The sequence below is a fragment of the Mustelus asterias genome, chromosome 22 (genome assembly GCF_964213995.1).
Source record: "Mustelus asterias chromosome 22, sMusAst1.hap1.1, whole genome shotgun sequence".
Taxonomy (NCBI): domain Eukaryota; kingdom Metazoa; phylum Chordata; class Chondrichthyes; order Carcharhiniformes; family Triakidae; genus Mustelus; species Mustelus asterias.
This window is the reverse complement of record NC_135822.1, coordinates 39,799,331-39,815,453: the sequence shown is the minus strand read 5'-3', so window position 1 is coordinate 39,815,453 and position 16,123 is coordinate 39,799,331. Positions and strand designations below refer to the sequence as shown.

The 16,123-nt window shown below is 45.9% G+C and overlaps 1 protein-coding gene across 1 annotated transcript in view; it reads left to right on the top strand.

The window, feature by feature from the left end:
• Positions 1-16,123, top strand: part of tmem269 (transmembrane protein 269) — a 38,803-nt gene that overhangs the window by 16,491 nt on the left and 6,189 nt on the right. Inside the window, exons 5-6 of the mRNA XM_078238473.1 lie at positions 1,516-1,613; positions 14,759-14,902. Coding sequence (XP_078094599.1) covers positions 1,516-1,613; positions 14,759-14,902 — 242 coding nt within the window. The remainder of the gene's footprint in view (positions 1-1,515; positions 1,614-14,758; positions 14,903-16,123) is intronic.

The window sequence follows — 16,123 nt, the reverse complement described above, 5'->3', positions numbered from 1 at the left end:
TTACTGTTTTTATATTATGCTGTTGTTGCTTTTCTGGTAATCAGATGGGAATCGAATACTGTGTGGTGAGGTCAGAACCAGGGAGAAAAATCATGGGCCTCAGTGCTTCTCCTGTTTATTGAGCACGTCTGAAGATGATAACTACTTATCAGTACAATAAATTTTCAATATCTACCATGCAACACAACTTTGTCTCTATATGTCAAAACCTCAAAAAACTCATTAAAAAGTACTCAGAGTGGTATAATAGGTAAGTAGACAAAAGGGCCAAAGTTTGTCAATGGGAAAGATTCTTGAAAATCGTGTGCAATGTACTGTTTTACTGTATTGATTCATTGAGGCTATTATGTACTCCTAGCCTAGCAACTTCATCCCACAAAGCTCACTCATTGTAACCTTCCATTAGTAACAAAATGAACAGACCTCCAGCCACAATTTCACCCTCTATTTGCAAGATAATTATATATGACACTCATCTAGCATAGTTAGAATCCATAGAATCCCTACAGTGCAGAAGGAGGCCATTTTCTTGTGCCTTAATACTGAGGGGAGGGGCCAAAACATGCCAGCAAGCCAGCCTTCACAGAGATCAGGGTGCCCTCAAAGTCGAATTGAATTTAAAGATCACTCTCCCTTCACATGTACATCAGAGTCCCCCCATGCTCCTTCAGGCTCCGCCTCCTCGGTAGTGCTGACCTGGCAGTGCCAAGATCCTGCCCTGCCCTTCCATGTCCCTGACCACCCAGATGCTGCAGTGGCCTTCAGGCCCCCTGACATGGTTAGCACATCTGGTCTCCGTTTGTGGAGAATGATTGTGATTCCCACTGGCTTTCCATCACACTGGCGGGTGGGAACATATGATGTTCTTGGAAGATTCCGTGTTAAGCCTACATTGAATGTTAAAATGTATTTCAACGAATGGCAATCAGGTTCCTGTGGGGATGTGGGGGTGGGGGGGGTGTACCTGGGAACATTGTAAACTGTTTCAGTCCTCTCCTCGAATTTTCCTGAAACAGTGGGATTTGCGCAACGTGGCCAGAAAATCACCCTCCGCCCCCCTCCCCCCACACACACCTTCCCCCGGTGGGCCTTTGAAAAAAAAAATGGAACCATGCAACAACAACTGGTGAATTAACATTGATACTGATAGACCAGATTTTTTTTAAATGGGAACCCTCAGCCTGCCAGATCTGATTTATTTTTTGCCGATTGCTCAGGTCTGCAGCTCTGGCTACTCAGTCAGGGCAACGAGGCCATTTAAAATACTGAACCCGGATGCCCCCAGGGCCTCGGGGTTTGACACCTTCTGCACCCCACTCTCCTGTGTCCTGGGTGAGGTTGATAATGACACTTTAGTACAAAGACTCAAATGTACTGTACGTTAAAATGGTTTACAATCCTCAAAAGATTCTTTGAATCCTGAACAGTACATTTTCCTGTTAACAATGATGTCAGTCATAAAGCCATTTAGCAACAGCAGCATTTTAATGAACTTCTTTTATAATTATTCCATAGGCACCCCCACTATGCTTGCTGGTTTCTTCTTTTTGGATTTCTTCTTGACCTGGCTGATGGAGCTGTCGCTCGACAGCTAAATGCGTGTTCTGCTCTTGGTAAGTTCAGACTTCAACAGGCATGCAGACTTTTCAGTTACAGCAATAATATTGGAGGCAATGCCTAAACAACACAAATTAAACAGTTGAGTATTAATTGTGATCATTATGAATCTGAAAGACTGTTTTGGTTTTGTATTTATATAGTCCAGTTCCAAAGTTAAAGTTTTACAAATGGTGCTACTGTTCCCTTTCTGATGCTACCAGCAAACTACCAAGCCAAAGGAAACATGAATGACAAATAATGCATCTACCTTTTTCCTGTAATGCTAAAAATAGCATACAAAACTTAAGAAAAATGGCTAAAGGCATTTGAAATTCTTATACCAAATTTTTTTCTCATCTTTTGAAATGAAGCTTCATCACAGTACTCATTCTACATAATGATTTGCAGAAATAGCCATGAGCGTGACCTTGTTAACTAGCAAAAGGAATTGCATATAAATTAATATAAATTGGTTAAAGGATTTATTTCCAGAAATTGGTTTAACGTTCTTTGAACCTACCAATTAACTTCTTAGATCTTAAATCACTTTACAGTAAATCTTTAGATTCAGTGACAATGGCTGGGAAATTCTTCAAACCTGTTCTCACTGTCTAACTTCATTAGACTGATGATAGAAGTTCCATTTACTTCCAGCAAAGTGGGAAATTCTCATCTAATGACTGTCATTTATTGTGTAATGCCACATTTGACTTGTTAATTCACAAGGACCTCATACTTAGTATCAGACTTCAATTTCAAGCCATAGTTACTGATTCATCTTATCACATCAACTATTTGCAGTTCTATAACAGAAGGCTGTCTCTTGGATTTGCTATTAGCCAGGCAAAACTAAACCAAACAATAGACATTAGGCAGAAAGGAAAATGGATAGATGAAGGTTTAGATATCAAAGACAATTGAAGATTTTTGACAGTGCTGATGAAAGCAGGGTATAAGCTAGTAAAGTGGAGAGAGCTGGGCGAGGAGTCCAGCAGAACAGGCACGCAGTGGTTAATTGGGCAGCCCCAAACGGTACAGCGGGGGACAAGGAAATCCCTCAGTGTTAAACAAGCTAAAGTTGTGTTCTGTTTTAAAGATGCACACTGGAGGTAAAGTGTATCATTGGACCGAAGACAAGAGACCAAAAAAATGGGTGGGCAGTGTAAAAACAAAATCAAAAATGTGAATTCAGAACACATTAGAGCAGAATGTGTTCAGTATTGAGAGTAGGTTGGCCACTGCCAAAGGCCAGGAATGAATACCAGACACCGTCTCCACTTTCCTGTCTGCCACGCATGCGCACAAGCAAAATTGGCTATGAGCCTCAGCCCTGCCAAACGATGACAAGTAGTGCTTATACCTTTGTCCATTCCTGGCAGCATTTGGAAGGTTTTTTTGTTCCCCAAGAACTCGGAGTCTTTTTCTGAGAAATTGATGCAGATCTGGAGCTCTTCTTTCACGCCGTCCACTTCCAGCCTGTTGTTCTTCTCATTTCTCCAGACAGGCTTTCCAGTAGGCTGACTGTAGTGGGAAACAGTCAAACCTTTGCATTGTTTGCCAGGGCCTCCATGATCTGCAGAAAATTTGGGTCTTCCCCATATCCTGCATTGTTTTTGTTAATATCTAGGCCAATATTTCTATAAATTTAGCTTTGAATTTACCTTCCTTTAATCTGGTTCTATCTTTCTGCAAATGGAAATATTATGGGTGGGATTTTTACACTCCAGTGCACTGGTCGAGTAGTGGAGTGGGGAAATATGAGCAGGAGGCGAAAAATGCAAATCATGCCCAGCATTGAACTATTCACGATCATTTAAATCGTATGAGGGAGCCCAGGCTCACTTAGCTTTCCGACCCCGCCAGCGGAGGTCCTCATCACTGGGAATCACGCATGATCAACCGAAGGCCATTGACCCCCCAGATCCCCCCTCCAGCAGTCGGGGATAAGGGTGGGCCAGCAGGTGCCCAGGGGATGGGCCTGACAGGGCAGAGCCAGGTGGGGAGGGGGGAGGTCGGTATGTGAGGAGGGAACGAGGAAACTCTGCATCGGTGGGGGCCAGCAATTGAGGGTCGTGGCCTACACTCCGGAGTGGGGGTGGAGGGTGGGTGGGGCGTTGAGAGGCCGGAGGCAGGCGATGTTCGCGGGAGGTGGGGGGGATGTCTAGTTCAGGTGGGGAGGGGAGGATGTTAAAACAGGATCTCCTGGTATACTGGGAGATTAGTCCGCGTGCACACTGACACCCTGAGCAGTCTTCTGCTGGTCTCTGGCGAGATTAGATCTGCACCCCCACACCAGCAAGAAACTCCCAAATGCCAAAAACATTGACTGAATGTGGGAAATTTGTGCAGGGTAGTTCACTAAACCGAAGTGAAACACTCTGCTTTTCAGACTTTTGTAACAGCATCAGTGATACAATTTTAAAATACAACGGGCCTAATTGAGCTGGGGGCAAGTTTGGCACCCAATCGATGGCATTGAGAGCTGCCTGAAGGTGGGGCATAGAAACAGAGCCCTTTGAAAAGGTGAATAGCAGTCATGACTGTGCTTGCTGGTCACTGAAGAGATGGTGGAAGATTTGCAGAGGGGCAGCATTGGTATGGCAGGTATCTATTGACTAGCCCAAGGTTCTTAAGTGCCTCTGTGAGGCATTAACCAAGACAATCACAGAGGTGCAAGAAAAATTGTTCCTGGCATCCAGCAGAAGAAATCCATCAGACTCAACAAAAGGGTCTGGATAGAGGTTGCTATGGAGATCATTAGTAGAGGAGCGACGAGAAGGATGTTGGTCCAGTGTCAGAAAAGATTCAATAATCTTATACGGTCTGGAAAGGCCAGTGGCAAGTAACACCCAGGTGACAGGAGTTTAACTTTATGTGCAGCAGCATGTACACGGGCGTAGCAGATTGAGCCTATAGTTCTCCCCAACATTGTCAGAGCAAGCGGACAGTTGCATCACTGAGAATTCTGCCACTCTCGCATATGGGGTGCAGTTGAGAAGGGGATAGCAGTGAAGAGCACAACAGCTCGGGATGGCGATGGCCTAGTGGTATTATCAGTAGACTATTAATCAAGAAACTCAGCTAATTTTCTGGGGACCTGGGTTCAAATCCCACCATGGCAGATGGTAGAATTTGAATTCAATAAAACATATCTGGAATTAAGAATCTACTGATGACCATGAAACCATTGTCGAGTGTCGGAAAAAAACCCATCTGGTTCACTAATGTCCTTTAGAGAGGGAAATCTACCATCCGTACCTGGTCTGGCCTACATGTGACTCCAGACCCACAGCAATGTGGTTGACTCTCAATTGCCCTCTCAAGGGTAACTAGGGATGGGCAATAAATGCTGGCCAACCTGCGACACCCATGTCCCATGAATGAATAAAAAATATCAGTATCCTGCAGGAATATGTGAGCGAGACCAGGCTTCTCATGTATTACTCTCTCATGCTGCAGGAGACAAAAAAGCTCATAACAGTCGCAAGATGTATGGAACTGGTGGTGTGGCGACCAGCAGAATCTGACACCAATGAAGGCTGCAGAACTGGACTTTGAGAGGGTGGACAGTGGCAAGATGGGAGGTCACGAAGAGCAAGGTTTTATAATTGTTCTATCTGCAGGTGAAGGACATGGAGGAAACTCCTGCCCAGTGTACACTATGGCTCTTAGACCGCTGTCATTCATGGGGTTGGATGGAATGATGCACCTGCCCAAGTTCTCATCACTCAGATCCTGCGCGAACCAGCTGGCGGGGGTATTCGCAGACATCTTTAACCTCTCCTTACTCCGATCTGAGGTCCCTGCTTCAAGAAGACGCTCATCATCCCTCTACCAAAGAAAAGCCAGGCAGCATGCCTCAATGACTACTGCCCGGTAGGTCTGACATCCATCATTATGAAGTGCTTCGAAAGGCTAATCATGGCACATATCAACTCCAGTCTCCCAGATTGCCTCGATCCTATCGTTGCAACAGTCCCTGGCCCTACACTCAACCCTGGAACACCTGGATAGCAAGTCACTTATTGACTACAGCTCAGCCTTCAACAACATTATCCCAACAAAACTCATCTCCAAACTCCCTCTGCGACTGAATCCTCGACGTCCTAACCCACAGAATGCAATCAGTAAGGATAGTTAAGTTTGTTTATTAGTCAAAAGTAGGCTTACATTAACATTGCAGTGAAGTTACTGTGAAAATCCCCTAGTCGCCACACTCCGGCACCTGTTCGGGTACACTGAAGGAGAATTTAATATGGCCAATGCACCTAACCTATACATCTTTTGGACTGTGGGAGCAAACCGGAGCACCCGGAGGAAACCCACGCAGACACGGGGAGAACGTACGCACTCTGCAAAGACAGTGACCCAAGCCAGGAATCAAACACTCGGCCCCTTACTATACTCCTTATACACTTATGATTGCGTGGCCAAATTCTGCTCCAACTCCATTTTCAAGTTTGGTGATGACACCATCGTAGTGGGTTGGATCTCAAATAATGATGAAATAGAGTAGATGAAAGGGATATAGAATCTGGTGAAATGGTGCGACGGCAATAATCTCTCCCTCAATGTCAACAAAACAAAGGAGATAAAGTCATCGAGTAGTGGAGAACATGCCCCCGTCTACATCAACAGTTATGAAGTGGAAATGGTCGAGAGCTTCAGGTTTCTAGGGGTCCAGATCATCAACAACGTATCCTGGTCCCTCCACACTGACACTATAGTTAAGAAAGGCTTCGACGTTCTCGGGATGCTAAGGAAATTCGCTACAACCTGCAGATGCACCATAGAAAGCATTCTTTCCAGATGTATCACAGCTTGGTATGGCACCTGCTCTGTCCAAGACCGCAAGAAACTACAAAGGGTTGTGAATGTAGCCCAGCCAATCATACAAACCAGCCTCCCATCCATTGACTCCATCTGCACTTCCAGCTCCCTCGGAAAAGCAGCCAGCTTTTCAAGGACCCCACACATCCCAGACATATCCCGTCTACCTTCTTCCATCGGGAAAAAGATACAAAAGTCTGAGGTCACGTACCAACCGACTCAAGACCAGCTTCTTCCCTGTTGCCATCAGACTTTTGAATGGACCTACCATATATAAAGCCGATCTTTCGCTACACCCTATCTGTCACTGCTACACTATATTCTGCACTGTCTCCTTTCCTTCTCCCCTACATATTCTATGAACGGTATGTTTTGTCTGGCTAGCGTGCAAGAAACAATGCTTTTCAGTGTGTCCCAATACATGTGACAATAATAAATCAAATATTGTGTTTCACTCTAGCAGAGGTGGAGCTGCATGTCCTTGGACAGTTATCACCAGCCTCTTTTTGGTGGGGGGAGACTCAACAGAGTCTGCATCCTCACATCGTTCCTCTGCACCACCCACCAGCACAGCCACACTGACTTCGACTGGGACTAAATTAAAATTAAAATGGGGAGGTCTGGATACGCAGCACACCTCATGCGTCAGCAGGAGGAGGAGTGAGCTGTGGGCAGATCCACTTCAAAATATGACTATGCAAAGAGGTCTAGAATGTTACTCTTTTTCGGATGAGAATGGAGAGGTGGAGGAAGAGGAGAACAAAGTGGCTACTGCAGAGATACCCAGGCTCTCTGGAGGGAGACCTATGAGGCTGTCCCCGGGCCTCACAGTGATTGACAGTTTAACATAGCCAATGCTAATTCAGCAATATTTCACTGGAACATCCCTCAACCTTATGACAGAAAACTTGCCTTCCATTATAGAGAGAAATCATCTAGCAACCACAAACATCTAAAGAACCCTATTGCATTCTAAAAACATTGTGAATGAGGTTTCCACTACCAGTAGTGTTGGCAGTGTGGTGGTAATACGACCGGACTAGTAATCCAGAAACTTAGGCTAATGCGACTGTCTGAGACAGACTCAAATACCACTGGTAGAATTTAAATTAAATTAATAAACTTGCAATAAAAGCTATTTTTAGTAATGGTGACCATGAAACTGCCATTGATTATTGTAAAAATCCATCTCGTTCATGAATGTCCGATAAGGAAGGAAATCTGCATCCATGACTGGTCTGCTTACATGTGACTCCAGACCTAGACCACACAATTGACTCTTAACCACCTTCCAAAATAGCTACTCAGTTGTAGCTAACCACAATAAAAATGTTGGAAAGAATTAAATCTTGATGAACTATCCAGCATCGACCAAGACACCGGAAATGACAATAGCATACTGGGGTCTTGTGTCAAAACTGGAAAAGTTGTGTAGCTGCCAATTGACATAACTATATACATTAAATCATATCTTGTAGCCAATGTTTCAGACCCCTCCATCACTGACAGGATCAGCCCAACAGAAGTGGTGGCCCAAGGGCATACAGTCGGGAGGAAGTTGCCGTGGGAGTCCTCAACATTGACTCCGGGTTTCATTGGGCCTCATGACAGGTCAAAAATGGAAGGAAACCTCCTGCTGACTACCACCTACCAACCTCCCTCAGCTGATGAATCAGTACTCCTCCATGTTGAACATCACTTGGAAGGAGCACTGAGGGTAGCAAGGGCACAGAAAGTACTCTGTTTTGAGAGGTCATGCCCATCACTAAGAGTGGCTCGGTAGCACCGCTACTGCCCAAGCTGACCTGAAGAGCACGACTGCCTGATTGAATCTGCAGCAGATATTGGGAAAAGAAACTGTCCTACATGAGCTCACCCTCATCAATCTACCTGTCACAGATGCATCTGTCTATAACGGTGTTGATAAGAGTGACTACTGCGCCTCCTGGAGACAATATCCCATCTTCACACTGAGGACACCATCCATCGATGTATGTGGCACTACCATTGTGCTAATTGAGATTGATTCAGAGCTGATCTCGCAATCATAAATTGGGCACCATGAAACACTGTAGATCATCAGCAGCAGAATTGTATTTAACCACAATCTGACCTGACATATCACTCACTCTCTCATTACCAGCAAAGCAGGAGATCATAGAATCTCTACAGTGCAGAAGGAGGCCAGTCAGCCCATTATTCTGCACTGACTCTCCGATAGAACATCTTACACAGGCCCTATCCCTGTAACTCCATCTATTTACCCCACTAATCCCCCTAACGTACACATCTTTGGACACTAAGGGGAAGTTTACCATGGCCAATCCATGGTAAATTGGATCTGCACTAATCTGCACATCTTTGGACTGTGGGAGGAAACCAACACAGACACTGGGAGAACGTGCAAACTCCACACAGTCACCCAAGGCTGAAATCAAACCCGAGTCCCTGGTGCTTAAGGCACCTGTGCTAACCAACCCTAATTCAATGATGACTGCAGGAGGTATACCTAAAAATGAGGTGCCAACCTGGTGAATCAAAGAAGCAAATTTGTGTGTTCCCCAACCGGAAACCATGGATGAACAGGGATATCCACTATTTGCTGAAATCCAGGTCTGAGGCGTTCAAATCAGGCGACACTGACCTATACAAGAAATGATGTGGAGATGCCGGCGTTGGACTGGGGTAAACACAGTAAGAAGTTTAACAACACCAGGTTAAAGTCCAACAGGTTTATTTGGTAGCAAAAGCCACACAAGCTTTCGGAGCTCTTAGCCCCTTCTTCAGGTGAGTGGGAATTCTGTTCACAAACAGAGCTTATAAAGACACAGACTCAATTTACATGAATAATGGTTGGAATGCGAATACTTACAACTAATCAAGTCTTTAAGAAACAAAACAATGGGAGTGGAGAGAGCATCAAGACAGGCTAAAAAGATGTGTATTGTCTCCAGACAAGACAGCCAGTGAAACTCTGCAGGTCCACGCAACTGTGGGAGTTACAAATAGTGTGACATGAACCCAATATCCCGGTTGAGGCCGTCCTCGTGTGTGCGGAACTTGGCTATCAGTTTCTGCTCAGCGACTCTGCGCTGTCGTGTGTCGCGAAGGCCGCCTTGGAGAACGCTTACCCGAATATCAGAGGCCGAATGCCCGTGACCGCTGAAGTGCTCCCCAACAGGAAGAGAACAGTCTTGCCTGGTGATTGTCGAGCGGTGTTCATTCATCCGTTGTCGCAGCGTCTGCATAGTTTCCCCAATGTACCATGCCTCGGGACATCCTTTCTCGCAGCGTATCAGGTAGACAACGTTGGCCGAGTTGCAAGAGTATGTACCGACGGATGCTGTCGTCTCACGTGAGAACACCATCCACCCGGTACACGGTACATACTCTTGCAACTCGGCCAACGTTGTCTACCTGATACGCTGCAAGAAAGGATGTCCCGAGGCATGGTACATTGGGGAAACTATGCAGACGCTGCGACAACGGATGAATGAACACCGCTCGACAATCACCAGGCAAGACTGTTCTCTTCCTGTTGGGGAGCACTTCAGCGGTCACGGGCATTCGGCCTCTGATATTCGGGTAAGCGTTCTCCAAGGCGGCCTTCGCGACACACGACAGCGCAGAGTCGCTGAGCAGAAACTGATAGCCAAGTTCCGCACACACGAGGACGGCCTCAACCGGGATATTGGGTTCATGTCACACTATTTGTAACTCCCACAGTTGCGTGGACCTGCAGAGTTTCACTGGCTGTCTTGTCTGGAGACAATACACATCTTTTTAGCCTGTCTTGATGCTCTCTCCACTCCCATTGTTTTGTTTCTTAAAGACTTGATTAGTTGTAAGTATTCGCATTCCAACCATTATTCATGTAAATTGAGTCTGTGTCTTTATAAGCTCTGTTTGTGAACAGAATTCCCACTCACCTGAAGAAGGGGCTAAGAGCTCCGAAAGCTTGTGTGGCTTTTGCTACCAAATAAACCTGTTGGACTTTAACCTGGTGTTGTTAAACTTCTTACTGTCTATACAAGAAAGCCAGAAACGATCCAAGGGGATCCATCAAAGATGCCAGAAGACAATACCGGACCAAGCTAGAGTCCCAAGCTAGCCACACTGACCCCCGCCGACTATGGCAAGGTCTGCAAGACAGGTCAGAAGGTGAAGGCATGTAAAATCGCTGGCTCCAACACACCCCTCCCTGATGAGCTCAATGCATTCTATGCCCGTTTTGAGCAAGAGGTCAGCGAGAGCACCTCCACCCTGGATGAACCTGTATCTGGGGTCACCATTGCAGATGTCAGAGCAGCTTTCTTGAAGATCAACCCACAGAAAGCAACTGGCCCGGATGGGGTACCTGGACGTGCATTCAGATCCTGCGCGGATCAGCTGGCGGGGGTATTCACAGACATCTTCAACCTCTCTTTACAACAATCTGAGGTCCCTATGTGCTTCAAGAAGACGACCATCATCCCGGTACCTAAGAAAAGCCAGGCAGCGTGCCTTAATGACTATCGGCCGGTGGCTCTGACATCCATCATTATGAAGTGCTTCGAAAGGTTAGTCATGACACGAATCAATTCCAGCCTCCTGATCTACCTGGATCCACTACAGTTTGCCTACCGCTGCAACAGATCCACAGCAGACGCCATTTCCCTGGTCCTGCACTCAACCCTGGAACACCTAGATAACAATGACACCTATGTCAGACTCCTATTTATTGACTACAGCTCAGCCTCCAACACTATTATTAACACGAAACTCATCTCTAAACTCCTTGGCCTGGGCCTCAGCACTTCCCTCTGCGACTGGATCCTGAACTTCCTAACTCACAGACCACAATCAGTAAGGATAGGCAACAACACCACCTCCACGATCATCCTCAACATCGGTACCCTACAAGGCTGTGTTCTCAGCCCCCTACTATACTCCTTATACACCTATGACTGTGCGACCAAATTCCCCTCCAATTCGATTTTCAAGTTTGCTGACGACACCATGTAGTGGGTCGGATCTCAAACAATGACGAGACAGAGTACAGGTATGAGATAGAGAATCTGATTAACTGGCGTGGCAACAATAATCTCTCCCTCAATGTCAACAAAACGAAGGAGATTGTCATCGACTTCAGGAAGCGTAAAGGAGAACATGCCTCTGTCTACATGTCGCTCCAAAATGACGCTGGTAATCTAGTGATGGGAGACAAGGAAATAGCTGAGGAACTTAAGTACTTTGCGTCAGTCTTCACAGTAGAAGACACAAGTAATATCCCAACAATTCAGGAAAGTCAGGGGGCAGAGTTGAATATGGTTGCCATCACAAAGGAGAAAGTGCTAGAGAAACTAAAAGGTCTGAAAATTGATAAATCTCCGGGCCCAGATGGGCTACATCCTAGAGTTCTAAAGGAGATAGCTGAAGAAATAGTGGAGGCGTTAGTTATGATCTTTCAAAAGTCACTGGAGTCAGGGAAAGTCCCAGAGGATTGGAAAATCGCTGTTGTAACCCCACTGTTCAAGAAGGGAACAAGAAAAAAGATGGAAAATTATAGGCCAATTAGCCTAACCTCAGTTGTTGGCAAAATTCTAGAATCCATCGTTAAGGATGAGATTTCTAAATTCTTGGAAGTGCAGGGTCGGATTAGGACAAGTCGGCATGGATTTAGTAAGGGAAGGTCGTGCCTGACAAACCTGTTGGAGTTCTTTGAAGAGATAACAAATAGGTTAGACCAAGGAGAGCCAATGGATGTTATCTATCTTGACTTCCAAAAGGCACCTTTGACAAGGTGCCTCACGGGAGACTGCTGAGTAAAATAAGGGCCCATGGTATTCGAGGCAAGGTACTAACATGGATTGACGATTGGCTGTCAGACAGAAGGCAGAGAGTTGGGATAAAAGGTTCTTTCTCAGAATGGCAACCGGTGACAAGTGGTGTCCCGCAGGGTTCAGTGTTGGGGCCACAGCTGTTCTCTTTATATATTAACGATCTAGATGACGGGACTGGGGGCATTCTGGCCAAGTTTGCCGATGATACAAAGATAGGTGGAGGGGCAGGTAGTATTGAGGAGGTGGGGAGGCTGCAGAAAGATTTAGACAGTTTAGGAGAGTGGTCCAAGAAGTGGCTGATGAAATTCAACGTGGGCAAGTGCGAGGTCTTGCACTTTGGAAAAAAGAATAGAGGCATGGACTATTTTCTAAACGGTGACAAAATTCATAATGCTAAAGTGCAAAGGGACTTGGGAGTCCTAGTCCAGGATTCTCTAAAGGTAAACTTGCAGGTTGAGTCCGTAATTAAGAAAGCAAATGTAATGTTGTCATTTATCTCAAGAGGCTTGGAATACAAAAGCAGGGATGTACTTCTGAGGCTTTATAAAGCACTGGTTAGGCCCCATTTGGAGTACTGTGAGCAATTTTGGGCCCCACACCTCAGGAAGGACATACTGGCACTGGAGCGGGTCCAGCGGAGATTCACACGGATGATCCCAGGAATGGTAGGCCTGACATACGGTGAACGTCTGAGGATCGTGGGATTGTATTCATTGGAGTTTAGGAGGTTGAGGGGAGATCTAATAGAAACTTACAAGATAAACGGCTTAGATAGGATGGACGTAGGGAAGTTGTTTCCATTAGCAGGGGAGACTAGGACGCGGGGGCACAGCCTTAGAATAAAAGGGAGTCACTTTTTAGAACAGAGATGAGGAGAAATTTCTTCAGCCAGAGAGTGGTAGGTCTGTGGAATTCATTGCCACAGAGGGCTGTGGAGGCCGAGACGTTGAGCGTCTTCAAGACAGAAATTGATAAATTCTTGATTTCTCGAGGAATTAAGGGCTATGGGGAGAGAGCGGGTAAATGGAGTTGAAATCAACCATGATTGAATGGTGGAGTGGACTCGATGGGCCGAATGGCCTTACTTCCGCTCCTATGTCTTATGGTCTTACATCAACTGAGACGAAGTAGAAAGGGTCGAAAGCTTCAAGTTTTTAGGTGTCCAGATCACCAACAACCTGTCCTGGTCCCCCCATGCCGACATTATAGTTAAGAAAGCCCACCGATGTCTCTACTTTCTCAGAAGACTAAGGAAATTTGGCATGTCAGCTACGACTCTCACCAACTTTTACAGATGCACCATAAAAAGCATTCTTTCTGGTTGTATCACCGCTTGGTATGGCTCCTCCTCTGCCCAAGACCGCAAGGAATTACAAAAGGTCGTGAATGTAGCCCAATCCGTCACGCAAACCAGCCTCCCATCCATTGACTCTGTCTACACTTCCCGCTGCCTCGGCAAAGCAGCCAGCATAATTAAGGACCCCACGCACCCCAGGCATTCTCTCTTCCACCTTCTTTCGTCAGGAAAAAGATACAAAATTCTGAGGTCACGTATCAACCGACTCAAGGACAGCTTCTTCCCTACTGCTGTCAGACTTTTGAATGGACTTACCTTGCATTAAGTTGATCTTTCTCTACACCCTAGCTATGTCTGTAACACTACATTCTGCACTCACTCCTTTCCTTCTCTATGAACAGTATGTTTTGTCTGTATAGCGCACAAGAAACAATACTTTTCACTGTATGTTAATACATGTGACAATAATAAATCAAATCAAACAATACAGCACAACATGCATGTCAAACAAGGGAAGGAGCATACAATGGATAGAGCTAAGCAATCCCACAACCAACAACTCACATCTGTAGTCCTGCCACTTGTCTAGTATTGATAGACAATTAAATGGCTAACTGGAGGAGGAGACTCTACAAACATTCCCAACCTCATGATAAGAGAATGATTTCCCATACCAAGAAAACATTCCTCCTAAACAAGTAACTAGGCGGCTCTCAACTTTGCCTACCAAGTCAAGTAACTTCAGAAAACCAGTCCAAAGATACTTCAAACTCAAAGGCCTATCAACTGTGCTCCAGCATGCACCACCACTCACCTTCCCCACACTCCCAGCAACCAGAAGCACCCATCACAAGGCAAAGAAATGCAGTCCACTCCAGGATATTTAGTTTGCCTGCACAATCATAGACACTGGAATGTTTAGGAGAAATGGTATGCTTTCTGTGTCTAAAGAAAAGCCACTTTAATTTAGTGAGCAGAGAAAACATGGGAATTTCATATAAAGCGTATGCTATACACATGGAGGGTGTTTTGGAGAATTCCATACACTTCTGTTTGTCAGGAAAATTTATTCAGATTCATAGATGCTTGATTTAGTCAATCCTGAATACCCAGGTCTGACAGTATGGCAGTTTGTACAATGAAGTTGCCATCTTCAAATTGTTGTATTAGGTGGCATTATTTTACTCGTCCAATTTTCATTTGATTACAGGAGCCAAATTGGATGATTTTGCAGATTTTACAACATTTGGAATCGCAACCTCTATGTTGCTGCAGGCCCAAGGCATACTAAATGGTGTGTTTGTCATCTGCTATGTTATGGCTGTATTTGCACGCCTCTGCTTCTTTTCTAGTGGTAAGAGCTCACTTTCTTTGGTTTAGAAATAGTGAAATATTACTGTTGGCACTGAGATTGCAAATATTTTCCTAGTTTACATTAAGTATTATATGGTGTGGTGAACCATCGTTGGTTACCAGTGGGGGTTGTTCTTATGTTACTGTTGGGTTAGGGTGTTGTCACTGTGGGGGTTGTACAATGTTGTTGGGTTAGGGTGTTTACCTGTTGTAAATGTTATTATGGCACATCCCGGTGGGGCCCCGCCTCCGGAGGAGAGGTATAAGACCCTCTGCTCCGGCAGGACCCCTTCAGTCTGAACTGGTGTATTCGTGTTAGTTAGTTCCATTGTTAGACAATAAAAGCCTTCAATACTGAAGCCTTGTTCCACGTGCTTGATTGTCGCGCATCAATTTTATTGTCTAACAGAAAACTCTCAGCTGTACAAAAAAAAAAGAGTATGGAACAGATCTTGAAACCAGATCGTCTGGCGTTGGACCCACGTGCGGTCGGTGCCGCTAACACCTTCGACCACTGGTGGAAGTGTTTCGAAGACTACCTGGCTGCCTCTGTAGCTATTACTACAGACAGCGACAAACTCCAAGTCCTCCACGCAAGGGTAAGCGACACGATTTATCTCGCGATTCGTGCGGCTCCCACTTACCCGAGGGCCGTCGAGCTCTTGAAGAAACGATACACGAAACCACCCAACGAGATACACGCTCGTTACCTCCTCGCTACACGACGTCGGCAGTCGGGCGAAACCATGGAGGACTACGCCAATGAGCTCCTGCAGCTTGCCAGGGGTTGCGATTGTAAAGACGTATCAGCCGAACAATACATGTACGACCTCGCCCGAGACGCGTTCATAGCAGGGGTAGGGTCCTCGTACATCCGGCTTAAATTACTGGAAAAGGGGAACCTCGACTTGACCCAAGCGATGGAGATGGCTGAGATGCTGGAAGCGGCGTCGAAAAGCTTGGCGCTGTACCCCGAGGACCACGTGGAGTCAACGTGGCAAGAGCAAGCTCAACTCCCTCCTCGCCCCGCAAACCCGCGCTCCCAGATCGATCCGACGGCGGCGGCAGCTCCAGGCGGTCAGCGATGCTATTTTTGCGGTGGGGCCAAGCATCCACGGCAACAGTGTCCGGCAAGAACGGCAATCTGCAGCCAGTGCGGTAAAAAAGGCCACTACGGTAAAGTTTGCAGGTCGAAGTCCAAAAACGGCAGTGCAGCTTGTAA